This window comes from Amblyraja radiata, chromosome 20 (genome assembly GCF_010909765.2).
Source record: "Amblyraja radiata isolate CabotCenter1 chromosome 20, sAmbRad1.1.pri, whole genome shotgun sequence".
Lineage (NCBI taxonomy): Eukaryota > Metazoa > Chordata > Chondrichthyes > Rajiformes > Rajidae > Amblyraja > Amblyraja radiata.
The window spans coordinates 18,104,221-18,131,893 of NC_045975.1; the positions used below are offsets into that span (position 1 = coordinate 18,104,221).

General features: G+C 42.8%; 1 protein-coding gene across 7 annotated transcripts in view; it reads right to left on the minus strand.

Annotated features, from left to right (window-relative positions):
- Positions 1–27,673, minus strand: part of caprin1 (cell cycle associated protein 1) — a 104,733-nt gene that overhangs the window by 55,440 nt on the left and 21,620 nt on the right. For all 7 annotated transcript variants that reach the window (XM_033038908.1, XM_033038904.1, XM_033038906.1 and 4 more), the window contains exons 2-5: positions 17,030–17,092; positions 10,982–11,068; positions 6,595–6,833; positions 2,138–2,220 (exon numbers count right to left, since the gene is read on the minus strand). In XM_033038908.1, the coding sequence (XP_032894799.1) occupies positions 2,138–2,220; positions 6,595–6,833; positions 10,982–11,068; positions 17,030–17,092 (472 nt within the window). The remainder of the gene's footprint in view (positions 1–2,137; positions 2,221–6,594; positions 6,834–10,981; positions 11,069–17,029; positions 17,093–27,673) is intronic.

The window sequence follows — 27,673 nt, forward strand, 5'->3', positions numbered from 1 at the left end:
TTTTTAACAGATCGCCCACAGACTGTCAGAATGGGGTCCAATTACTCCCCAGTCCTGACGCTCAGCACAGGAGCGCCACAAGGTTGTGTGCCGAGTCCCATCTTGTATACAATATACACTTATGACTGTATACCAACACACAGTACAAACAGGATCATCAAGTTTGCGGACGACACGACTGTGGTGGGACTGATAAACAACAACGACGAGTCTGCCTACAGGAATGAAGTCCAAAAACTGACTGTCTGGTGTACCAAAAACAACCTGGTACTCAACCCATCAAAGACAAAAGAGCTGGTCGTTGACTTCAGGAGGAAGAGGAGAGAGGAACCTGCTCCCTTATACATCAAAGGAGACATGGTGGAGAGAGTCACTGGCTTTAAGTTCCTGGGAATAAACATCTCCCAGGACCTCAAATGGCAAATGAACACCGTCACTCTCGTGAAGAAGTCACATCAGCGGCTGTATTTCCTGAGGTCTCTGCGGAGAGCAAACGTCTCAGCCGCTGCTGCTGTCCTTCTACCGATGCGCCGTGGAAAGTATACTCTCCTATGGAATCCTGGTGTGGTTTGCTAGCTGTACTGTGGCCGAGAGGAGGGCGCTGCAGGGAATTATAAAAACTGCGCAGAGCATTACAAACGCCCAACTGCCCTCCTTGGATGACATATATAGGGCCCGATGCTTGCGCCGGGCCACAAATATCAAGCAGGACACATCCCACCCTGCCAACCACCTTTTTACTCTGCTACCCTCTGGGAGGCGATTCAGGACTCTGAAGGCTCGCACCGGTAGACTAAAAAATAGTTTCTACCCATGTGCGATAAAAGAGCTAAATTCCAACAGAGAACACTGGGGAAGCAAAATGTAATTCCAAGAAATGCCGCCAAATTCTTTTAAAATACCTATTTATTATTTACTAATAAGTGTACATATGTGTTAATGGTTATCGTGTTTGTATTTTTTTAATCGGAGGAGATGTAATGGAATTTTGTTGCACAGTATTGTGCAATGACAATAAACGTATTCATTCATTCATTCATTCATATCCCAGTTGCTAACCATCTAACCCCTCTTCCCAATCCCACACTGATCTTTCTGTCCTTGTCCTCCTCCATTGCTAGAATGAGGGCACACAAACTAGAGGAACAGCACCTCATATTCCACTTGAGTAGCTTACAAGCCAGAGGTATGAACATTGTATTCTCCAATTACAAGTAATATCCCACTACCCCTCTCTCTTTCCGGTGTACCCCTCCACCCCAGTCCACATCCATTTTTTCACACTATTTCACTCCTCTTTCCACACCCTCACCCCTGTCACCCTCCACCTACATCCTTCCCTCTGGCTTTACATTTGATTCCTCCTTTCTTCTTATCGAACATTCTTTTGTCTCTTTTTCATCTCTAGCCTATCACTTACTCCACCCTTCTGTCGATCAAAATCCCTCACCTGTATCCACTTATCATTTGAAGGTCTTGTCCACCCCCACCTCTCTTTTCCAACTTTCTTCCCCCATTAAATTCAATCTAAAGAAGCCTTTACCCAAAATATCATTTATCCACATATTCAGCCTGACCCACTTAATTACTCCAGCACTCTATTTTGCTCCAGGATCAGAGCATCTATAGCTCCTTGTGCCTCCTGATCCTGTCTAATTCAATGTCCACCAGCAATAAATTAAACAGATAGCGTTCTTAAGAGACGATGGTGTTCGATTACTGCGGGGACGTTACGAGGGAAGAGTTTTTCCTCTCCAAGGCAGCTTTTGTTTTCTGCTTATCAATTTCCAAACTAACCTTTAAGTGGTTCTCTCATTTCCCATCAAATTCTCATTGTAACCTATTAGGTCTGTGTAATACAAATAATATTCCCTAATTCATCAATCACATTATGTCAAATGTGTATTCTGGAAAGACTTATTCTAGCAGAACTACCTGTATCTACATTACTCTGCCTTTCTTTTGATGAATGAAAATTAACTGGATTGTCATCCATTTTAACTTGAACCTGCATGTGCCGCAGATAAAAGCAGTTACACAACAGTGGAAAATAATCAATCCCAAGAAATAGAGTAAGGGCTTAATTCTTTCATTCTATTCCCTTTTTGTCCTCTGCTGACAAAAGTCAGATACTCACAAGTTGTGGCCCCAACTTTTTTGTCTTTTCCTTCCAGTAGGTCCCATAAGTGCACTGATGCTTGTTCAAATTGTTCGCACAACCTGTTAACCATAAGATAACACGGTCAAGTTTGCAAAGTATTAAATATTAAATTATTTCTGAAACATGCTTAACAATTTTTTAATTGAGTACAAAACTTTTGAAAACCACAAAGCAAATGACCATCTAATCAAACTGAAGCACTCATTCTTTTCCAACAGATAAGCCAAGTGGGCACAGAACATAGAACTGGAAAGGACAACCAATCAGGGCTCTAAATTAGCGGTTGCCCAGGTGCCAATGGCAATCTACAGTCCCGCGGAGCAACCTAAAAGCCATGCCATTTTGCCCGGCTTGGCAAGCACCCGGGATACCTATCATTTCATTCCGAGCGGGCCCCCTCTCTATCTCTCTCTCTCTCTCTGTCACTCTCCATCTCCACCCACCATCCATGTCCGGCTCTCGGCGCTCTCTCGGCTCGGCACGGCAGGCCGCCTTGCACATACGCACTGCCACGGCCTGCACATCCTCCCCCTGCACATGTGCACAACCACGGCCAGCACATCATCGGCCGTGGTTGTGCGCATGTGCCGCCCTGCACATGCACACTGCCACAGCAACTGGTTGACGTCAGCCACTTTCTCCCTCCCTTTGCATTGTGGGAGATCTGGCCGCCATTGCTGTCCGGTTGCCACCTCACCGCGACTGCTGAAAACCAACGCAGAATCACTGATCAACGTATAATTTTTTGTGTGCTGGAAAATAAAATATAGTGGCACAGCTGGTGGACTTGCTGCCTCACACACCAGAGTTTGATCCTGTTCTCGGGCACTGTGTTGAATTTGCACATTCTCCCTGCAAACATGTGGGTTTCCTCCCACATCCCAAAGACGCATTGGCTTTGTAGGTTAACTTGTCTCTGTAAAATTGGGAAAGTGGGATAACAGACCTTGTGTGAATGGGTAGACAAAAATGCTGGAGTAACTCAGCAGGTGAGGCAGCATCTATGGAGCGAAGGAAATAGGCGACGTTTCGGGTTGAGACCCTTCTTCAGACAGATGTGAAGGTGCGGGGAGGGACGGGAAGAAAAAGACAGAGACAGTGGGCTGAGGGAGACCTGGGAAGCGGAGTGGAAAGCAGGGACCACCTGAAATTGGAGGTCAATGTTCATACAGCTGGGGTGTAAACTACCCAAGCGAAATATGAGGTGCTGTTCCTCCAATTTGCGGTGGGCCTCACTCTGGCCATGGAGGAGGCCCAGGACAGAAAGGTCGGATTCGTAACGGGAGGGGGAGTTGAAGTGCTGAGCCACCGGGAGATCAGGTTGGTTATTGCGAACTGATTGGAGGTGTTGTGCGAAGCGATCGCCAAGCCTGCGCTTGGTCTCACCAAGGTTGATTATACGCTGAATAATCCAACCAGATTTTTGTTTGGAAGTGGAAAGAGATAATAGAAATTGCATTAATTGCAATGTGTAAAAAAAGTTGAGATACTGTATTATAATTTTGCTGCATGTTATTGTGGTATATATCATGTCTTGATTGGTGAATATGTTTAGTTTGTGACTTTATTTGATGCAGAAATAATATGTGAATGCTTCAATTACCATAATTCCGACGGGTAACACTGCACTTCGTCCGAGCACATTATCGCACGCGTCATGCAAGCTGTCTTAAATGACCACCTAAACTGTCATTTGGCAACCTAAAAAGCTGCTGAGGTTGCCCGGCTGACAACAGGGACAAAAAGTTAAGTGAGAGCCCTGCCAATGTATTGTAGCCTAGGCAGAGGCAGTATAGTTTGAGAAATTCTTCTCTTCCCCAAGAAATAAGGAATTGTTAGATCAAAATATTTCTCAATTATTCTTGGAAGCTCAAGTTGCGTTTCCAAGTGGATGTATATATTTTTGATGAGTAAGAAGGAACTGCAGATGCTGGTTTAAACCGAAAATAGACACAAAAAGCTGGAGTAACTCAGCGGGACAGGCAACATCTCTGGAGAGAGGGAATGGGTGACGTTTCAGGTCAAGACCCTTCTTCAGACTGGTTAGGGATAAGGGAAACGAGAGATATAGACAGTCATATGGAGAGATAAAGAACAATGAATTAAGGATATGCAAAAAAGTAACGATGATAAAGGAAACAGGCTTGTTTGTAGGGTGAAAATGAGAAGCTTGGGTGGGGGAGGTAGACACTAAATGCTGGAGTAACTCAGCGGGACAGGCAGCATCTCTGGAGAGCCGGAAAGGAGGAATATCACCCATTCCTTCTCTTGTGCCTCAGAGTTCTGCTTTCGCTCCCTTTCTCCCCAGATGCATCAAGGACAGAGTATCTCTGGCCCTCACTGTTCACCATACCAGTATCCGCATACAACACCTCATCCTCCAACATTTCCGTCACCTGAAACGTGATCCCACCACTAATCACATCTTACCATCTCCACCCCTTTCCGCCTTCCGGAGAGACCGCTCCCTCCACAACTCCTTGATTCACTCAAGCCTTCCCACCCAAACCACCTCCTCGACGGGTACTATCCCTTGCAACCGCAGGAGATTTCACACCTGTCCATGTACGTCCTCCCTCAACCCTATCCAAGGACACCATCAGTCTTTCCAGGTGAGACTGAGGTTCACATGCACCTCCTCTAACCTCATCTATTGTATCCGGTGTTCCCGATGTGGCCTCCTGTACATCGGCAAGACCAAACGTTGACTTGATGACCATTTAGTTGAACACTTTCGTTCAATCTACTCAGGCCTACAGAATCTCCCAGTTGCCAACCATTTCAACTCCCCTTTTCATGCCCATACTGACTTTTCTGCCCTGTGCCTCCTCCATTGCAAGAGGCCATAAGCAAATTCGATATACAACACTCATATTTTTGTTATGTCTGGATCAATGACAGTTGTTTCAGTTCAGTTTATTGTCAACTGTTATTGATCCAGACATAGTGCTTACCTTGCCCGTGCAAAGCATCTCAATCCACAGGACAAGAGTTGACTGCGCCAAGCCTGCAATGGAGCATGGAAGACATATTTTTACAATTCTTCCATCACTAAATTGCTCTTTCGCTCATCCTCATCAAATCCCTGATCTAACTCTTCCCTTCAGGATGTGTCTATAGGTTCAAACATTCATCACACCGTTTTATTAGCTTTAAGCAAGATCTAACTTTTACTATTTAAAGACTTCTTCAAAGCGCCCATTAAAATTTAAACAACCTTTCAAGTCACCGACCTTCTCCAAATTTCAGTAGTCCTCCACTAACCTGTACAACCACGCATCTGTCAACATATTCTGAAATACCGTTTCTTCTCATTGCAAATTATTGGAGATGATCTGGTCCTGTATCTTCAAAAGCTTAAAACCCCCATCCATGCAAATCATGGAAATTAATGGAAACCAATATAATATACACAGTGGAAACACCAAAATAATGTTTGAGCAGATTAAATATGAAACTGTATTAATTTGATAATAAATTTGTTCTTCAATTAAATCAGATAAAGAGCAATAAGATCAGCCTACTCTGACTTTCACTTATTAGTGTGCAAGAAAAAGAACAAGATATTGTCTTCATAGCATAACGGAGGAGGTCTTCATAAGCAAGAACATGTAATTACCGTATTTCCCGGAAATTAAGACGCACCTGCGTCGAAGACGCACCCCCATTTTGAAAAAAGTCTGGCGGGACATAGAATTTCTCATGCTCAAAAAAATAAATAAAAATAAAGAAATATTTTTTTTTTAAATGCTCAAGGCTTCCAGATCTCCTCCATTCTGAATGACTGAATGGGTGAGGGGTGGAGGGTGACGGCAGGTGGAGAGATGGTGGGAAAAACGGGAGCGCTAAGGAACTAGGAAATTTCTAGAAATTCCATCGGGACCAGGCAGCATCCCCGGGACGGCAGAAGGCGTTGAGGTGGCGACCGGTTCTGCTGTCCAGTCCCGGCAGCCGCTCGCAGCCACCCGAGCGACAGCAGTCAGAATTTAAGGATTTGTGGGAGACATGAGCGAGGCAGGCGAGCGGCAGGAGAGAGGTGTTCAGACGGAGAGCTCTGCCAGAGGTGAGCGGGCAAGCAGAAGGCGCTGGCTGGTTCCACTGTCCAGTCCCGGCAGCCGCTCGCAGCCACCCAGCTACTTCTCACCTGGGCCACAATGAAGTGGCTCCGCGTCCAGAGCGCCGCTTCGCATTTTACATCCGCTTTGCACTTTATAGCCGCTTCCCATCAGCTGCCAGCAATGAGGGATAGACTTGGCTATCCCTCAGTACTGCAACATAGTTCTTGATGTTGCTGTACTGAGGGATAGCCGTCTATCTTTCTTGGCTAACAACCTAACCTTCGACCTCCAAGACGCAGGTAAATTATCGTGCCTTATTTCTGGGTAAAAAATAGCGTTTTCATTGTTGGGAAATAAGGTATACTAATTTATTACCTTAGGTTCATGTCTCGTTCAGGTTGTACCAGCTTGTAAAATTCATCCAACAATCCCAGTTGTTCTTCAGTGAGCACAGAGGACCCATTCCAACCTTGTTTCAAGTCAGTACGTGTATCATCATCACCCAATTTGTCCAAAACATACTGTAGCTCAAGGACCGTTTTTAGCCGCTTTTGCTCCACCTCTTCTCGCATCAATTGTTCCCGACGAGCTGCTTTCTTCAGTGATTTCTGGATCTAAACAAAATCGTACATTATTTTAACAAATTGAACCAAGGCTTCAATTCCTCTGGCAATAACCCTGCTAATGAAAAGATAATAATAATAATAATGGATGGGATTTATATAGCGCCTTTCTAATACTCAAGGCGCTTTACATCGCATTATTCATTCACTCCTCAGTCACACTCGGTGGTGGTAAGCTACTTCTGTAGCCACAGCTGCCCTGGGGCAGACTGACAGAAGCGTGGCTGCCAATCTGCGCCTACGGCCCCTCCGACCACCACCAATCACTCACACACATTCACACACAGGCAAAGGTGGGTGAAGTGTCTTGCCCAAGGACACAACGACAGTATGCACTCCAAGCGGGATTCGAACCGGCTACCTTCCGGTTGCCAGCCGAACACTTAGCCCATTGTGCCATCTGTCGTCCAGATAACTGCAGCTAAGACAATTTGGGAAATATATTGGGTCTCATAATCTTACTGATGTATCATGGGAAGAAAATGTTGTGATATAATGCATTACAATCTTTTTTTTTTAAATCTCTAGAGTGCAATATATTGCCCCCATTCAACCTGCCACTACACTCATGGGAAATTATCATCAGTACAGACTGAATTTCTAAAACCCCCAGATATACCAATTATAAGATATTAACCAACATACATTGAATTTGGAATGACTCACTAGAATTCTAGCAAATACAACCTTGAAATGGCTGGTAAAGAGCAAGCCCTCCGTTCAAGCCAATTTGAAAACTTGACTAAGAAATTGGATTTTGGAAGGGAGAAATACGCATTTTTAACTATAACTAGACTAAGTGCGACCCCTTGGGTCTCATGTTCACACGGGAGGGCTGGTCCCCCAACGCAATATTCAACCTCTCCACCAATTCCAATATTGGTGGCCAGTGGGGGGGGGCTTTCTGGAGCATTAGTATGGGTGTTGTGGGCTGAAGGGACTGGTTTCCAGAGGACTAGTATGGACATTGTGGGCAAAATTCTAGGGGTGGCAGCTCAGTCACTCAAGCCTGATGTGCTGGCAGCTCACTCACGGCTGGTGGGCGGGCAGTTGACTCACGGCTCTTCCTTGAAATTCCATTTCAAGCAGGGTGCAAGACCACCAAATTAAGGTGCAGTTTCCTACCACTTAAAGCAGGTTGCAAGGCCACCGAATTCAAGTGCAGTTTCCTACCACTTCAAACCGGGTGCAAGGCCACCGAATTCAAGTGCAGTTTCCGACCACTTCAAGCAGGGTGCAACGCCACCAAATTCAAGTGCAGTTTCATTCCACTTCAAGCAGGGTGCAGGGCCACCAAACTCAAGTGCAGTTTCCTGCCACTTCAAGCAGGGTGCAAGGCCAACAAATTCAAGTGCAGTTTCATAACATTTCATGCAGGGTGCAAGGCCACCACATTCAAATGCAGTTTCATACCATTTCAAGCAGGGTGAAACCACCATAAAACCACACAAAACACCACACTCACAGTTCAGTAGACATTCAGTGTGTTCAGTTGATTCACAGCTCAGGCAGTCATGACCTCTCCCTCCCCCATCTTTTTTTAAAAATATTTTATTTTATTAGAAGTACAGTCATATGGCACCAAAGTGCCTAATATATATTTTCATAATACATTTTATGTACAACTTCTTTTTTTTTTTTGTTACATTGAAAAAAGATTAGAATAAGAAAAAGAAGTTAGAAATAGTAAAGGATAGAAAGATGTGAAATATATAGTGTGTGAAAAAAGAAAACGAGTAAATGAAGAAAGTTGAGAGAGAAAATAGAGAAAAGAAAATGAAATAAAAAAGAAAAGGAGATCATTATTTATAATCTTGACCAACCCTCATCCAGTCCTGAAACAGTTAATTTTTACAATTGTGTTGCACCATGATTCCAAAAAAACGACGAATGGAGACCAACTCGTTATGAATTGGTCTGATTTATCCATTAGGAGGAATCGCATTTCCTCAAGATGAGCGGTGTCCAACATACTTGCAATCCACATTTTAAGCGTTGGTATTGATGTACCCTTCCAAAATTTAAGTATTAATTTTTTTGCTATTATTAAACCATAGTTAAGGAATAGATTTTGAGATGTGTTCAATTTATTCCCATCTTCCATTACACCAAATATAATCGTTTCAGTATTAGGGTCCATTCTTGTCTTGAATAATTTTGTAAATATTTCAAAAATATCATTCCAAAATCTATAAAGTTTTATGCAGGAAACTAAGGAGTGTGTTATAGTTGCCTTTTGGGCTAGACATTTATCACAAGTGGCGGATATATTTGGATAAAATTTGTTCAATCTTGTTTTTGAATAATATAATCTATGTACAATTTTAAATTGAATTTGATTATGTCTTACATTAATTGAACATTTGTAAATATATATCAGGTATTTTTCCCATTTAACCTTCGTAATTTTTATCATTAGTTCCCGTTCCCACTCTTCTCTAAGTACCTCTGTCGATGGTAGTCCCTCCCCCATCTTGCATAGACTGAGCCACACCCACACTTCTGGGTTTTATAATCCCTCCCCCTCCCGTTCAGTGTTATTCACAGCTCAGACTGAGACGTGACCCTCTCGCTCCCCCATGTTGCAGAGACTGACTGAGGCACTCAACACTTCCGGGTTTTATAGTCCCTCCGGAAGGGGCGTGGCCTTCAGGAGAGAGAGAATCTCAACAGGTTTTAAACACTAATAACTCTTTTATTTTTAATCGATGGGGAAAATCCTCTTGTCCTGCACAGCGGAGGGGGACTCTGAGTAAGATGGCCAAAAATCAGTCATAAGTGGCAGCGTTTCTTCTAAAATTAATATACAGAACAGGAAGTGGTCAAGATCAGGCTTTTAGTAATATATATATATATAGATAGATTTGGATGTTTGCAGATGACACAAGATTACTGGGGTCACGGACTGTGAGGAAGGCTGTCTAAGTATATAATGCGATACAGATCGACTGTAGAAAAGGGGCAGAGAAATGACAGATGGGAGTGTAATCCAAGCAAGTGTGAAGTGTTGCACTTAGGGAGGTTAAACGCAAGAGAGAAAATATACAATTAATGGCATGACCCTTAACAACATTGATGTATAGAGGGATCTTGGGGTCCAAGCCCATAACACCCTGAAAGTGGCATCACAAATAGATATAGTGATAAAGGAGGCATATGGTATGCTTGCTTTCATCGGACAGGGCAAGAGCATAAGAGTAAAGAAGTCATGGCTTTATAGGATTTGGTTAGGCCGCATTTAGAGTAGTGAGCGCAGTTCTGGTCACCCTAGCGCAGGAGGGATGTGGAGGCTTTGGAGAGGGTGCAGAAATGGTTGACCAAAATGACGCCTGGATTGTGAGGTTTTGACTAAAGAGAATAGTTAGACAGACTTGGATTGTTTTCTCTTGAATACTGGAGTTTACAGGGCAACCGGATAGAAGTATTTAAAATTATGAGACATAGGATAGACTGTCGGAACCTTTTTCCCAGGATGAACAAAAATCAAAGAGCAGATGTCATAGCTTTAAGGTGAGATGGGGTAAAGTTTAATGGAGATGTGCAATTTTTTATTTACACAAACGCACACACGATAGTAAGGGCCTGGAATAGTCTATCCCAATGGTTGAGGCAGATACAATAGTGTCATTTAAAATACTTTTTGATAGGAAGGGAACAGAGGGATATGCAGGCAGGTAGTTGGTCTTTGGATCTTGTTGGACACAGACAATGTAGGCCAAAGGGCCTGTTCTTGTGCTGTACTGTTCTACGTTCTCATTTTAGTAAAACCAGTCACAGTACTTTTATAGGAACAGGGCCCTCGGTCCACCAAGGCTGTACCAAACTAGCGAATACCCATACACCAGTTCTGTTCTACACAATTTAGTTTTTTTTTCAGTGCAAGCAGGTGAGTGAGACCTAAACCCGAATGTTTGACTGCCAGACCCAAATGCCACGACAAATCCATACTTTGTGGGATGGAATCAAGTCGGCTACCACTGTAAAAGCACTAAAGGGTGGAGTAATTGATGCACCAATTCATTTCACACATTTCAAAAGATGAAAGACAGTTACTGTCACCAAAATTAAGGCACAATTATCAGTTTATATGTAATTAACAGCGCAGTCACCCACATCCACATAATCGTTAGGATACTTACATCTTGGCCTAATGCAATAAAGCTCCGCTGCAATTCACGAGCAAACTCCAGGTTATTTGCAACTTCTTGTAACTTTCCAACAGCTTCCTACAAGAAATGTCACCATAATCTTTAAAGACCAATTGATCATTGCATGAAAGTTACCCGATACTTAACTGTAAACCCTGCCATTAGACAATGACAACTTCTTAGCAGATAATAGCAGAATTATTTCATCGTAATGTGTAACAATAAATGTTTATTGCATTCAGAATTCAAGCCAACAGAAGAATGGTTTAACTTTGAAAATGTAACATCCAAGAAATCCCTATAAACCTCACTTTCATTCACTAATCAGGTCTATTCTTGTGTCAGAGCAGTAGACATAATTAGGTCAATATCAAGAAATTTCTCAGTTTCAGTAAATATGTTCAACTTTCATCACTAAATCTCAAAATGCTGAATATTCTTTTCAATTTGGGATTGCCTAATGCAAGGGGCTTGGATAGTAAAGATTTATGAAGTACACCCAGGAGATATTTTTTTTGTGAGCCAGCACGTTGATAGTCCTAGGAGAGATGAGGCCTGAAGAGAATTGGACTAAAGAAATGGACTAAAGAATTTTGGGAAATAAAGCCAAGCAAGTGGTGGAAGAGTCAATGGGAGTGCAATTTTGGGGATAGTAGTAACAATTCTCATTGTTTCACATAGTTATAGACAGGGTTAAGTATGATCTTCATCAAGTGTGAGGTGATGCATTTTGGGGCTAAAAACATGGGTTGGACATGAACAGAAAATGGGAGGACTTTGGGTACTTTTGATGATCAGATGGACCTAGGGGCACAAAGCTGGTGGCATTTGGCCCTCATAGCGGGAGGATTTGAGTATAGGAGCAAGGAGGTCCTACTGCAGATGTACAGGGCCCTGGTGAGACTGCACCTGGAGTATTGTGTGCAGTTTTTGTCTCCTAATTTGAGGAAGGACATTCTTGCTATAGAGGGAGTGACAAATGATGAAAGAGTGGATCGACTGGGCTTATACTCACTGGAATTTAGGACGAGAGAGGATCTTATAGAAACATGTAAAATTCTTAGAGGATTCGACCGGGTAGATGCAGGAAAAATGTTCCCGATGTTTGGGGAGTCCAGAACCAGGGATCATAGTTTACGAATAAGGGGAAGGCCATTTAGGACTGAGATGAGGAAAAACATTTTCACCCAGAGAGTTGTGAATCTGTGGAAATCTGCCACAGAAGGCAGCAGAGGCCAATTCACTGCATGATTTCCAGAGAGTTACTGTGCCCTCCATGTTTGGGACAAAGACCCATCATTTATTCATTTGCCTCTGTACTCCACAATTTGAGATTTGTACTAGAAAAAAATCACATACGGTTAAAGTGCACATTGTCAGATTTTAATAAAGTCATTTTTATACATTTTGGTTTCACCATGTAGAAATTACAGCAGTGTTTATACATAGTCCCCCCATTTCAGGGCACCATGATGTTTGGGACACAGCAATGTCATGTAAATGAAAGTAGTCATGTTTAGTATTTTGTTGCATATCCTTTGCATGCAATGACCGCTTGAAGTCTGCGATTCATAGACATCACCAGTTTCTGGGTGTCTTTTCTGGTGATGCTATGCCAGGCCTGTATTGCAGCCATCTTTAGCTTATGCTTGTTTTGGGGGCTAGTCCCCTTCAGTTTTCTCTTCAGCATCTAAAAGGAATGCTCAATTGGGTTCAGATCAGGTGATTGACTTGGCCACTCAAGAATTGACCATTTTTTAGCTTTGAAAAACTCCTTTGTTGCTTTAGCAGTATGTTTGGGATCATTGTCCTGCTGTAGAATGAACCGCCGGCCAATGAGTTTTGAGGCATTTGTTTGAACTTGAGCAGATAGGATGCGTCTACACCCTTCAGAATTCATTATGCAACTACCATCAGCAGTTGAATCATCAATGAAGTTAAGTGAGCCAGTACCTTCAGCAACCAGACATGCCTAGGCCATAACACCCCCACCACCAAGTTTCACAGATGATGTGGTATGCTTTGGATCTTGGGGAGTTCCGTCTCTCCTCCATACTTTGCTCTTGCCATCACTTTGATATAAGTTAATCTTCATCTCATCTGTCCACAAGACCTTTTTCCAGAACTGTGGTTGCTCTTTTAAGTACTTCTTGGCATACTGTAACCTGGACATCCTATTTTTGCAGCTAACCAGTGGTTTGCATCTTGCAGTGTAACCTCTGTATTTTTGTTCATGAAGTCTTCTGCAGACAGGGGTCATTGACAAATCCACACCTGACTCCTGAAGAGTGTTTTTGATCTGTATCTTTATTATAGAGAGAATTCGTCTGTCATCAGCTGTGGAGGTCTTCCTTGGTCTGCCAGTCCCTTTGTGATTAGTAAGCTCCCCAGCGCTCTCTTTCTTCTTAATGATGTTCCAAACAGTTGATTTTGGTAAACCTAAAGCTCACGGCATTGGGGGTTCAGTATTGATGTGGATAGAGAACTGGCTGGCAAACAGGAAGCAAAGAGTAGGAGTAAACGGGTCCTTTTCACAATGGCAGGCAGTGACTAGTGGGGTACCGCAAGGCTCAGTGCTGGGACCCCAGCTATTTACAATATATATTAATGATCTGGATGAGGGAATTGAAGGCAATATCTCCAAGTTTGCGGATGACACTAAGCTGGGGGGCAGTGTTAGCTGTGAGGAGGATGCTAGGAGACTGCAAGGTGACTTGGATAGGCTGGGTGAGTGGGCAAATGTTTGGCAGATGCAGTATAATGTGGATAAATGTGAGGTTATCCATTTTGGTGGCAAAAACAGGAAAGCAGACTATTATCTAAATGGTGGCCGACTAGGAAAAGGGGAGATGCAGCGAGACCTGGGTGTCATGGTACACCAGTCATTGAAAGTAGGCATGCAGGTGCAGCAGGCAGTGAAGAAAGCGAATGGTATGTTAGCTTTCATAGCAAAAGGATTTGAGTATAGGAGCAGGAAGGTTCTACTGCAGTTGTACAGGGTCTTGGTGAGACCACACCTGGAGTATTGCGTACAGTTTTGGTCTCCAAATCTGACGAAGGACATTATTGCCATAGAGGGAGTGCAGAGAAGGTTCACCAGACTGATTCCTGGGATGTCAGGACTGTCTTATGAAGAAAGACTGGATAGACTTGGTTTATACTCTCTAGAATTTAGGAGATTGAGAGGGGATCTTATAGAAACTTATAAAATTCTTAAGGGGTTGGACAGGCTAGATGCAGGAAGATTGCTCCCGATGTTGGGGAAGTCCAGGACAAGGGGTCACAGCTTAAGGATAAGGGGGAAATCCTTTAAAACCGAGATGAGAAGAACTTTTTTCACACAGAGAGTGGTGAATCTCTGGAACTCTCTGCCACAGAGGGTAGTCGAGGCCAGTTCATTGGCTATATTTAAGAGGGAGTTAGATGTGGCCCTTGTGGCTAAGGGGATCAGAGGGTATGGAGAGAAGGCAGGTACGGGATACTGAGTTGGATGATCAGCCATGATCATATTGAATGGCGGTGCAGGCTCGAAGGGCCGAATGGCCTACTCCTGCACCTAATTTCTATGTTTCTATGTAAGGTTTGGCTGATATCTTGCAGGACAGTTTTATTCTTATTTTTCAGTCTCATAGTGGCTTCTTTGACTTTCATTGGCACAACTTTGGTCCTCATGTTGATAAACAGCAATAAAAGATTCCAAAGGTGATGGAAAGACTGGAGGAAAGACTGGGTGCCGAGAGCTCTCTAATACCTGCATTAAGGAGGCAATTAAACACACCTGAGCAATTACAAACGCTTGTGAAGCCATGTCCCCCAAACATTATGCTGCCCTAAAATGGGGGGGGCTATGTATAAACACAGCTGTAATTTCTACATGGTGAAACCAAAATGTATAAAAATGGCCTTTAATAAAATCTGACAGTGTGCACTTAAACCACATGTGATTTTTTTTCTATTACAAATCTCAAATTGTGGAGTACAGAGGCAAATAAATAAATGATGGGTCTTTGTCCCAAACGTTAACTGTAGATATAGCTCTTAGGGCTAACGGAATGCGGGGGGGGGGGGGGGGGGGGAGCCGGAACGTGGCACTGATTTTGGATGATCAGCCATGATCAGTTTGAATGGCTCAAAGGGCCGAATGGCCTACTCATGCACCTATTTTCTATATTTCCTATTTCAACTAATTTTATGTGCCATTTACGAAATACCAAGTTTAGTTTAATTTTGAATTCCACATTAGTTCTATGTTGCTCTACTTTCTCATCCACTCCTTATACCAACAGATCTTCCAAATTCAGGATGGACAAAAGGCAGCTCTTGCAGTATAAAAAGGAATCTGTTAACAAGTTTTTAAAAAGTGTAAAAATGTACAAAGATTTCCTTAAGTTTTTGCATGATTAAAAAAGCTTTTCTAAATCCAAGGCATAGCTATGGGCACGCGCATGGGCCCCAGCTACGCCTTCCTCTTTGTAGGGTACGGCGAACAATCCTTGTTCGAGGCGTACCGTGGCCCTATCCCCAAACTCTACCTCCGCTACATTGACAACTGCATTGGTGCTACCTCCTGCACCCATGCAGAACTCACTGACTTCATCCATTTCACCACTAACTTCCATCCGGCACTCAAATTCACCTGGACCATTTCCAACACCTCCCTACCATTTCTAGACCTCACTATCTCCATCACAGGTAACAGACTACTGACCAACATCTACTACAATCCCACCGACTCCCATGGCTATCTGGACTACACTTCTTCCCACCCTGCTTCATGTAAGGACTCTATCTCCTACACCCAATTCCTCAGTCTACACCACATCTGCACCCAGGATGAGGTGTTCCAAACCAGGGCATCGGAGATGTCCTCATTCTTTAGGGTTCCCCTCTTCGACTATAGATGAGGCTCTCACCAGGGTCTCCTCTATATCCCGTAGCTCCGCTCTCACTCCCCGCCCCACCACTCGTAACAAGGACAGAATCTCCCTTGTCCTCGCCTTCCACCCTACCAGCCGTCACATACAACAGATAATCTCTACCTCCAACGGGATCCCACCACTGGCCACATCTTCCCATCTCCTCCCCTTTCGGCTTTCCCCAGAAACCGCTTCCTCCGTAACTCCCTGGTCAATTCGTCCCTTCCCACTCAAACCACCCTCTCCCCTGGTACTTTCACTTGCAACCGCAGGAAATGCTACACTTGTCGCTTTACCTCCCCCCTCGACTCCATCCAAGGACCCAAGCAATCTTTCCAGGTGAGGCAGAGGTTCACCTGCACCTCCTCCAACCTCATCTATAGCATCCGCTGCTCTAGGTGTCAACTGCTCTACATCGGTGTAACCAAGCGCAGGCTTGGCGATCGCTTCGCCCAACACCTCCGCACAGTTCGCATTAACCAGCCTGATCTTTCGGTGGCTCAGCACTTCAACTTCCCCTCCCATTCCGAATCCGACCTTCTGTCCTGGGCCTCCTCCATGGCCAGAGTGAGACCCACCGCAAATTGGAGGAGCAGCACCTCATATTTCGCTTGGGTAGTTTACACCCCAGCGGTATCAACATTGACCTCCAATTTCAGGTAGTCCTTGCTTTCTCCCTCCTTCCCCTTCCCTTCCCAGCTCTCCCACTGCCTACTGTCTCCACCTCTTCCTTTCAACTTCCTGCTACCCCCCCCCCCCCCACCCCACCATCCCCCCCACATCAGTCTGAAGAAGGGTCTCGATCCGAAACGTCACCTATTCCTTCGCTCCATAGATGCTGCCTCATCCAATGAGTTTCTCCAACATTTTTGTCTACCTTTTAAAAACAAAGCCTCATTGGACATATAGGACAATTTAATGTCAGTAAAAGATTTCAGCCTGCACATACAAAGCAGTTTACCCAATCGCAAGCATGAAACTTCTGTATAATCTTCCCTTGAATTTCATTAGCACAATATGGGTTTGGAGAAAGGCAAATATTGCAAAAAAAGACACTGGCTCCCAAAAATGACCTTCAGTTCTTAAATTTGCAGGATTTTAAAAAATGTCAATATTTACTCACCAGTTGGTCTTGGTTAAGTACTTCTCCTTTGTCAAGTCTTTCTTGGTAGTCATCCAGTTTGCCCTTTAATAAAAATGAATTTCTAAATAAAAATGCTAAAAATATGTCAGCACAGCTAATAAGCTGTCTTCACAATACAGTGACTAGAAAACAAAACGTTGTCTAGATTTTTCGCCATTTCAAGTAATTGGACAATACCTCTTTATCACCCACCTTTCTTAGATTATAATATGTGCCACAACTCAACCTAAGAAAGCCCAGAATACTGGCTTCACATTCAATTTGGATTCAGATGCTTAATCCATTACAAATTGCAACCGTGAATATAACTTATGCACAATGTAATCCCTGAAGGGCATAAGAAATCTTATAAAAACTGGCATTGTAGAGCATGAAAATAAGTGAACATTTTGAAAATTCATAAGCTAAAACGGGCTGGATGAGGGCCTTTGACATCCACACTCAGTTGTGCTGGATGTGAACGATCTATGTCATAGTCATACAGCACGGACAGGCCCTTTGGTCCAACTTGCACATGCCGACCCAGATGCCTCATCCACATTGGTTCTACCTGCCCACATTTGGCCCATATCCCGCTAAACCTTTCCCATCCATGTACCTGTCAATGGCTTTTAAATGTTGCCGGTCACAACTCCTCCTCTGACCCAAAAAGGCTTAGGAGGTGCAGCAATGCTCAAACAGCAGGCAGATCTTAGACAACATAATGCAGAAGCCCACACAAAGACTAGACTGTTATTAATTTTTTTTTTTTTTTAAACACAAAAGGTTAGAAAGATAACCTATTAGGTTTTTGCTTTATTGTCACAGACTGAGGTGCAATGAAAAACTATGTTTTGCATTCTATCCAAACAGATATACATATCTTAGTATACCAAACATAGATACAATCAATCAGTTCAAACTCAGGTATAATAGATCGAGCAAAAGGGAAGGTGCAGAGTGTACAATATAGTTCTCAGCATTGTAGTGCATCAATTCCAGAGACAAAGTCCAATGTTCGCAATGAGGAAGAGAAGCAGACTGTGCCCTAGCTCACAGAATGAACGTTCAGAATGGAACCGGTGACGTGAGTTATTGTGGAATTGTCACCTCTCCTCACTGAGTGAAGTCTGTGGGTCAGAAAGTAGAGAATCCAGTGGCAATGGGGGAGGATACAAAGCTATCGGCTATAAATAGGAGTCTAACATAACCCTTGTTGTTTGGGCTCCAGAGATATGTATAGCGCCATGGAGATGCATATGCTTTTGTGCAATGGATTAAGGTTGGAGTTAGTGTGCCATCACCAGCCTCATTAAGCACTTCATGATGGTGTATGTCAGAGCCAATGGGCAATAACCATTAAGGCATACAACCTTGCTTTTCTTCGGCACCAGAATGATAGTGGTCTCTTTGAAGCAGGTGAGGACCTCAGAAAGGAGTAGTAGGTTATGGATTGCTGTGAATTCCTCTGCCAGCTGCTCTATAGCCAGCGACTCCATCTTAATCAGTTACTTTCTGCGGTTTCACTCTCAGGAAAGCCAATCTTACACCTGCTTCAGTAACCATTGGTACAGGCGTACCCAAAACTGGCACGGCAGGTGGCATTGTATCACCGACTTTATATTCAAAGCAGATGTAGAATGCATTGAGTTCATCAGGTCAGGACCCATTGTTGCCAGCGATACTGCCTGCCTTGCTATGTAGCCCATTATAACATGCAAGCCTTGGCACAAACTACACATATCCTTGTCATTACCTCGAGACTCCAACTTAGCGTGAAATTCCCCCGGCATTGTGAATAAACCTAAACATCCTTATTAAAATTAATAGCATTTGGAAAAAATTCTGAAAATCTTTTCTAATGGGACAAAAATTGGGGGAAAATCCAGCAGCTGAAAAAATGGGTAACACAAGGCATTGTGAATCATCAGAAGTGGAGTTTTACTCATTCTACAATTTCAGGCTTCATGCCCTAAATTTACTCCCTTCATTTTAATTATTTTCAAGACATCATACAACAGTGGTTCGGGGGGGAAAGAATAAGAGATTGTGTTCATAGCAGCATTAAATATATGCAAATCCGAGGTGAGGCTACACAGAATGTCAGGACAGGAACCTCAGAGCCAAAAAGAAAAGAAAGGGACGAGTAAGTAGGGAATCCATCAGATGGACAAATCAACACACTAAAAGCAAGGTATTCAAGTTTTCCTAATGCAATTTGATATATATCCCGTGGAAGAATGGGTAAGAGAAGGAACTAGAAGCAAGTTACAAGTGCCTCCTCAGGGCTTTTTCACCGAATCTCAAGGAGGAAATTGTGACTAGAAAAATAATACTGCCGCTGGTCAATCCAGTCAATGTGAGAAAGTATTGCATCAGATTGCACCTATATTTCATTCTCCCAACTGTTTCCAGGCAAATCTTACTTCAAACGAAGTAATAACTTTAAAAAAAATCAATTTTCAGACTGAAATTAAGCGCCAAGCATTGATCTAAGCAGTATCCCAACTGTGATGGCCTGCTAGCCTGGAAATTGTCCTTTTAATCCTATCTACTAAATTTGTAGACGGCATTAAAATAGGTATTATCATAGACAGTGAAGATAAATATCAAGGATTACTGGATCCCAAACCGAAACATCACCCATCCTTTCCCTCCAAAGATGCTGCCTGACCAGCTGTGTTTTTGACTGGCAATTTAGGGTATTTTTGCTCCAAAATTACAATATGGGCAATATACAATATACAAAATTACAGCTGGGCAAGTTGGCTGAGGAATGGCTAATGGAGTTTAATTCAGCTAAGTGCAAGGTGTTGCATTTAGGAAGTCTAACCAGGGCAGAATTTTCCAGTGATGTAGAGTGATGTAGAGTAGACAGATCTAGGAGTGCAAGTATATAATTCCCTGAAAGTGGCATCTAAGATAGAATGATGGTGAAGGTGGTTTTCAGCATGTGGCATTCAGCGAATTGACCATAGAAGTTGGGACATTATGTTGCAGTTGTTCAAGTTGCTGGTTAGGTTGCACTTGGAGCAATACATTCAGTTTTAGTCACCCTTCTATAGAAAAGATGCCATTAAGCTGGAAAAGAGTGCAGACGTTTAAGAGGAAATTGTCAGGAATTGAGGTGTTGAGCTATGGGGAGAGGTTGGATAATCTAGGCCTTTATTCCTTGGAGCACAGGAGACTGAGGGATGATCTTAGAAAGGTATATAAAATCAGGAAAAGAAAGGATAGGGAGAAAGCCTGGAGTCTTTTCCAAAGGTAGGGAAATCAAGAACTAGAGACCAAGAGAGGAAATGTTTCATAAAACCGAGAGGCAACTTTTTCCACAGAGGGCAAAAGGTATAACGTTTAGAGGAATACGAGCCAAATACAGCCAACCAGGAGTAGCTTAGATGGGGCATTTTGGTCAGCATGGGTGAGTTGTGCCAAAGAGCCTGTTTCCATGCTATATCATTCTATAACTCCACTGTTCACAACTACAATACAAAGCAAACCATAATGTCACTTCATATTCATAACACAAATTAAGAGGAGAACACTAAATATCTGGGAAGTCTAAACGAGCAGGCAAAAAGTTTAAAGAAACAAATTTTTCCAGTCCGGTAAAGGGCCTGTCCCACTTGGCGAATTGCCGGCATCATATGTTCCGACACTTGAAAAAAACACAGCGCGTTATACGTCATCACGCCGCGTCATACGTCATCACACCGCGTCACCGCCGAGCCATAAGTTATCATGCCGCGCTACGTACTTTTCGGTAACCTGATATACGTCAGTCAAAGATACCGGCAGTCGCCGAAAAAAATCGCCAAGTGGGACAGGCCCTTGAGACCTTTTCAGAAAGGTCTGGCTGTCCCAGTACAAGAAATACAGAGCCAGCATCCAGGAAAGAAAATGGTACATTGATATTTACCACTCAGAGATTGGAGAACACTTGGAGTAAGAGCTACAGTTTAGTCTCAATAAAAGTTTATACTTGCCAAGCAAGCTCACTGGACCATTTCGGGAGAATATCAAGACAAGATTAATCAGAAGGTGCCCAAACAAAATTCAGAATGCATCAAGGAAATCTCATTGAAACATACAAGGTTTTGAGTGGGGTTTAAAGGGTAAATGCTATAAATATTTGCTCTGCTTGGGGCGGCGGGGAGGATTTAGAACCAGAAGACAGTATCTCAGAATATGTCTTTTACTTCAACCAAGAATTTTTGGAATTCTCAATTCAAAGTACCCAGGTACAATGCTGATTAATATAAGAACTTTCAATGCCGAGGCAAATATTTGGATAATAGGAGAATCAAGGCTCAAACGTTTATATGGCCTACTCCTATTTCTTACTCCATATCTTGAATCATTTACATCGGAAAGAGGAAGTTGGAAGACTAAGTGCCTGTTTACATCAGTGGGTCAGCGATGGAGTGTTAGCTGCTTTGAAAACCTTGGAGTTAGCATCGGATGACCCGTCCTGATCCAAGCAGGTAGATGTTATGCAAACCAGCAATCTCCATCTACTTCAAAGTTTAGTGAGATTCAGCATGTCACCGAATACTCTAACAAACTACGACAGATGCACTAAAAACCACCCTGACTGGTACAGCAATTCAAATTCACAGGAAGGCAACGATATAGAAATTGACTCAGTGGGACAGCCCTCCATCATCTTGAAATTAACAACCTCTACCAAGATCCATCATCAAGCTGCCTCAACAAGATGGATTTTTGCTATGCATGCGCACATTTTCAATACACATCAAAAGACCACATGCAGTAACACAAAATAAAATGTGGTTGGTTATTCTGCTAATTTTGGAACGTTAAAAAAGGTTTTATAATTACAAGGTGTTGTAGGCTCTGTTTCCTAAAACAACACCATAAATACTTAATCATTATTTTGTTATATGTTACACGGGGTGGAAAAAGCTCCCACCACTCACTCATTGACAAGCAAAATTCTCCACAAAAATAATAGTATTTTGCTTAAGGCCAGATAACTCCTGGTTAATCAATGTTAAATTTGTACCTTAATAATAAACCCAGGCAAATTATGAAATTTAAAAGCAGCATATTAAGCATTTAAATCAGATAACTGCAAAGTTACAATGACACACATAGTTGTCATATTTTCTGATTAGCATTTGGCTTTCCACTCACTATTTTTTTCGCCCATGTTGACTCATCTTTACCAATTTGTCATTATTCCATACATGATTCATTTCCAGGTATGAACCAACAGGAACTTGCTGTAAAATTCATATTTCATAAAAGCATATTCCTTCAACAGGTCAATTCACCAGAGATTCATGAAAATGTTTCCATTAAAATGCAATATCAAGAAACTAGGAATCATACATTGCTCACATGTTGCAATCATATTCTGTTAAAAGAAACTGCACAAGAAACATTATTTATTTCATGATCTGGATGTCACTGTCAAAGCTCATCCCCAATAGCCCCAAAGGTGGTGGTGGTGGTGAATGGAGAGACAATGAAGGATCAGCAACATGCTTCCATGTCAAAATGGCCAAGATTTGGAGGTGAATTTGCAGATGGTGTTTCCATGGACTTGCTGTTCTTGACTTTGTGGTGACAGTCACAGTTAGCCAAGTTTGTAAAAACATACAAGGAATTAGATTTACCAGTCATACCAAAAAAGCAAAAAGACACAACATTACATAAAAATTAACATAAACATGAGTGTGATGGAAGGCAATAACATATTATCTTCTTTTCTTCCGCAGTTGGGGCAGTCGAACCATCCGCAGTCAGGGCGATCGAAGCTCCCGCGATCGGGGCAGTCGAAGCTCCTGCGGTTGGAGCTCCCGAAGTCGATCCCTGACAAAAGGATCGCAAGCTCCACAATGTTAAGCCCGCAGGCTCCCGCGGTTTCAGCTCCCGAATCGATCCCCAGCAAAAGGACCGCCAGCTCCTCGATGTTAGGCCGCAGTGCGGACAGACATACAATACGGGAAAAGTCGCATCTCCGTCGAGGAAAGAGATTAAAAAAGTTTCCCCACCCCCTACATAACTAAAGATACGCTGAAACATACATTTAACAACAGACTAAAAACAACAAAAGAAAAGGACGAGAAAGACCGTTGGTAAGGCTGCCATCGTACAGCGCCACCTGGTTGGGAGGCATTATCAAGAGTAGCCACGGTGAGTAATTGCAATGTATTTTGTGATAGTACATATCACCTTTGTGCAATGGATGGAATTAATATTTAGGATGGATATTAGCTGTGCCTAAGTCATGCATGTTGTCACCACAGTTTAATCGTATGACATGAGAAAAGAGGAAATTGTCCAGAGCAATTAAGTGCTCTCACTGGGTGAATACACAGTCTTTTCCCTGACCAGGAGAATCAAGAACCAGAGGATGTAAGTTTAAGATGAGCCCGTTTCCATATTGCACAACTATAAAAACATTTACAAAATTCAATTGAACCGACTGCACTAAATCGTAAATGCTGCAACCGCAGATTACAAACATGGTTTATCTGCATCCATTTCAACTATAAAATCACTCACCAAAACTAGTTTTGATTCACTCACATGAAATATTATGTTCAATAATGCGGATTATAACAAAAAATAGGGCACATTTGAAATAAAGTAAAACTCGACTAAATGACATCACACATTGGGCCATCAGGCAATGATTGTCCAATTCTATACTGCCATCGTAGAGTCTGTCCTCACCTTCTCCATCATGGTCTGGTTTGGCTCAGCCACCAAGCACGACATCCGGAGGCTGCAGAGAATCGTCCGATCAGCTGAGAAGGTTGTTGGCTGCAACCTTCCCCCCATTGACGAACTGTACACTGCAAGGGCCAGGAAGAGAGCGGATAAGATCATCTCTGACCCCTCTCACCCTGGCCACAAATTTGTTGAAGCACTTCCCTCTGGAAGGCGACTCCGGACTGTCTAAGCCGCCACAGCCAGACATAAAAACTGCTTTTTTCAGTCTGTAACCTCCTTTTGCTCTGGTATTTTATTTCATTCACATGTTTGAACTATAATGTTTTATTATCAATATTTAATGTTTTATGTGTCATTCTTAATTGTTGCTGTATGTCGTGTTGTTACTTGCGAGCGGCGCACCAAGGCAAATTCCTTGTATGTGTACATACTTGGCCAATAATTAATTAATTCATTCATCCATCTGCATGACTGGATGATGTGTGATATAAAGCCTTTCCTGACCAAATCAGAAATGTGTGAGTGAGAGTGCAATAATCAGAAGTATGTTTAAACATCAAAATAAAGTTGTAAGTAGACAAAAATGCTGGAGAAACTCAGCGGGTGAGGCAGCATCTATGGAGCAAAGGAAATAGGCAACGTTTCGGGTCAAAATCCTTCTTCAGAAGAAGGGGTTCGACCCGAAACGCTGCCTATTTCCTTTGCTCCCTCGATGCTGTCTCTCCCGCTGAGTTTCTCCAGCATTGTCTACCTTCGATTTTCCAGAATCTGCAGTTCCTTCTTAAACAAAAAAATTGTATTTGTGATTCCAAATGCGTCTTAAAAGCAGCAAAAAAGAATAACAATAGAATATTGACATGCTGCAACTGAAACAAAAAGGCATTCACATAACCAGAAGAATATTCAAATAAAACTTTAAACAACTGAATCAAAAAGGTTACTGTTATAAATCAATGTCAAGTCGCCTCTTCGAACGCCCGCAGCCCCAGCTCCGCGATGTTGGGAGTCGGCGGCCACCGCGCTCCGGAGCTTACTGCACGGCGACCCGGTAAGGCATTGCCCGCTCCCCGCCTCTCCGACCAGGTAGGGGACTAAGAATTAAACTTTCCCCCTTCCCCCCCCCCCCCCACATAAAAGCCCTCCAAACTAACTGACTAACATTTAAGCAATGATTTACAGATGTTTAAGTGTCTCCCCGGTCTCCGGGGAGGAGGCAGCCGCTACAGTAGTACAGACCTGGGTTGACCGTGGGTAGTTTCGGGTCAAGTTTGGCGCCAAACGCGAGCTTTGGTGTGCAGACGACATCCTGGAAAAAATGTCCGGTTTTCGGAGCTTTTCGGTTTCCGGAACTCCGGATAAAAGGTTGTGCACCTGTACTTCAGATCTGAGAGTTGACACTATTTGATTTAAGTTTCCACAAAAATGTTAAACCAGGGCTTGCCCAAAGATTGACTTTGAAGAATGAAGCAATTATTTGCCTAAACACTTCCTAACACTGGGTGAACCATTGGGTAGTCTGTATTAAAAATTTAAGATTGGAATAGAAGCAGATCTTTTCTGTAATAGCAAGTTTCGTATTCGCATCCCTTAAAACATCAACCACTTGTGGCACGTCAGCAAAAAACTACACAGAAATTAATGAGTAAATAAAAGGCCTAAATTGACATCAACTGGTTTTGAGAATACATGCCCATCAAAGCCTCTAAATATTCAATCATTTAATCGTACAATTAAACTTAATTCATTAGTTAGATATAACTGTGCAGATAAAATCGAACGTTTTTTTTTTAACCACTGTGGTTAGGACTTCAATACAGGTCCACAACCAATGTTCCAACAACTGATGGTCCCGCGTCTCCTTTCATCCGCACTTGAAATATATCCCAGAAGTCAAGCTGAAAATCTGGCACCTCAGCCGGGTAAAGCTGCCGGTCTCTGCCTCACGAGACTTCTGCTCCAATTGGCGGGTCAAATATGACCCCTGCAGCTGGGGATCTGGAACTCTGGCCCGGCCGGAGCCAGCAGACCCATTCCCATAGCTGACATCCAAGGCCGACTTTGCGTGCTGGTATCTCGGACCCTCGGTGGCCTAGGCGGATAATTCCAGTACCTTAGACTCTTCTCAGAGGCCATGACTTGTTAGTCCAGCAAAACAGATAATCCAGAGAAGCTTTGGAACCAAGGGTGATCAGACCTGTATCAATTTTAATTGAATACGATTTTTTTACAACTCCAATATTAATGCAAGCAATGCACTGGTTCTAATTAAAAGTAGGATTGAGATTCTGTTGTTTGGCCGGGGGGGGGGGGAAAAGAGAGAGGTTGAATTGTAAAATTTATTGGAAAACTTCAACTTGGTGTGCAATCTACAGGAGGCTTAAGACAAAAAGCTTGCCTTGCGTTGCGTTAGCTATATGAGGAATTTGCACATAACAAATGACTATACTTGCAGATGAAACACAATACTGCTATTGTACACTAGTTAATCGCAGGCTTCAAAGTTATGCTTACGTTTTTTTTTTAATTCAGCAGGTCAGCATTAAATCACATGCAAAGTTTAATTTGGTGTCTCCTGAACCCACTATTAATTCATTCGATTGGACCATGCCGTCATGTGACAAGAGAAAAGAGGAAATTACCCAGAACAATTAAGTAAGATTGGACCAAGCCGTCATGTCTTATCTCCACTTAAATTTGTTAGATTCCCAAAAAGCAACACCCAGTCAGAATCATCAAAATAACAGCTCAGCAAGTGGCGTTCATTGTCATGTGCATGTAAAAGGCAATGTGAGCAGTTACATACAATGCAAAATTAACCCTTTTGTCATCTGCCTCACTAATGGCACATGGTTACAATGTTGCTATATTTGCAGGGTGAATCCAAAGCAAGCTTACAAGACATTATAGGCCACAAGTTTTTCAATTTTTCCTCGTACCGTTGGCAGCTCCTTCAAGTCTATGTTGGCTCAGAGGTACGTCATTCCCTCACTACATTTCCCTGTAACCTTTTCTTCTGACATTCCTCCATTTATCTATGCAGCAGTGACAAATATACAATGTGATTACGCAAATCTTTAGAATGTGGAAGGTACCTAAATAGTGAATTGGATTTAATCACAAAAAGAATGTGAATTCTTTCCACCCAAGATCAGGTTTGGATACGGGTAACTACAGCTGTGAGGTTGCAGCTCTACTAGTCATGCCATTGCAGTTTGACACAGGTCCACAAGCGATTTTCAGGCCTTGAGTATTAGAAAGGCGCTATATAAATCCCATCCATTATTATTATTATTATTGTTGGTTCCAGAGCTTTTCTGGATTATCTATTTTGCCAGACCAACAATGGTCACAGCCCCCAGAGGAGTCCAACGGTATCAGAATGGTCCACCTAGGCAGCAGTGATATCAGGCCGCAAAGTCGGCTATGGGAACAGATCTGCCAGCTCCAGCCGGGCCGGAGTGCCACTGCCTTGGCCGCAAAGAGTAAAATCAACTCGCCGATCGGCCCGTGGAAGTCAGCAATGGGAACAGATATTCTGGCTCCGGCTGGGCCGAAGTTCCAGAGCCCCAGCCACAGGGGGCAAAATCGACCTGCCGATCAGTGCGGAAGTCCTGATGACACAATACCAAAATACCATTTCCATTCTTTACGATCATTAACTCATCTTTAACCCTCACCAGTGCATTATCAATAACTCACCATGCCTGAACTTATGGCTTAACATATTGAAAACTTATTGAAGTCCAATTACACATTTGCAGGTCCCCCCTATCCATTCTCCTTGGAATCCCAGTAAATTAGACAAACATGATTTTCCTTTTATAAATACTATCCTATTCTTAGGAAGGTACATCAAGGAGAAAACCCCAATTTCTGTGAACTCTCCACAAAACTGCAATTTCAGCAAATCTTTCCCACACTCTGTGGAATGCTATAAAA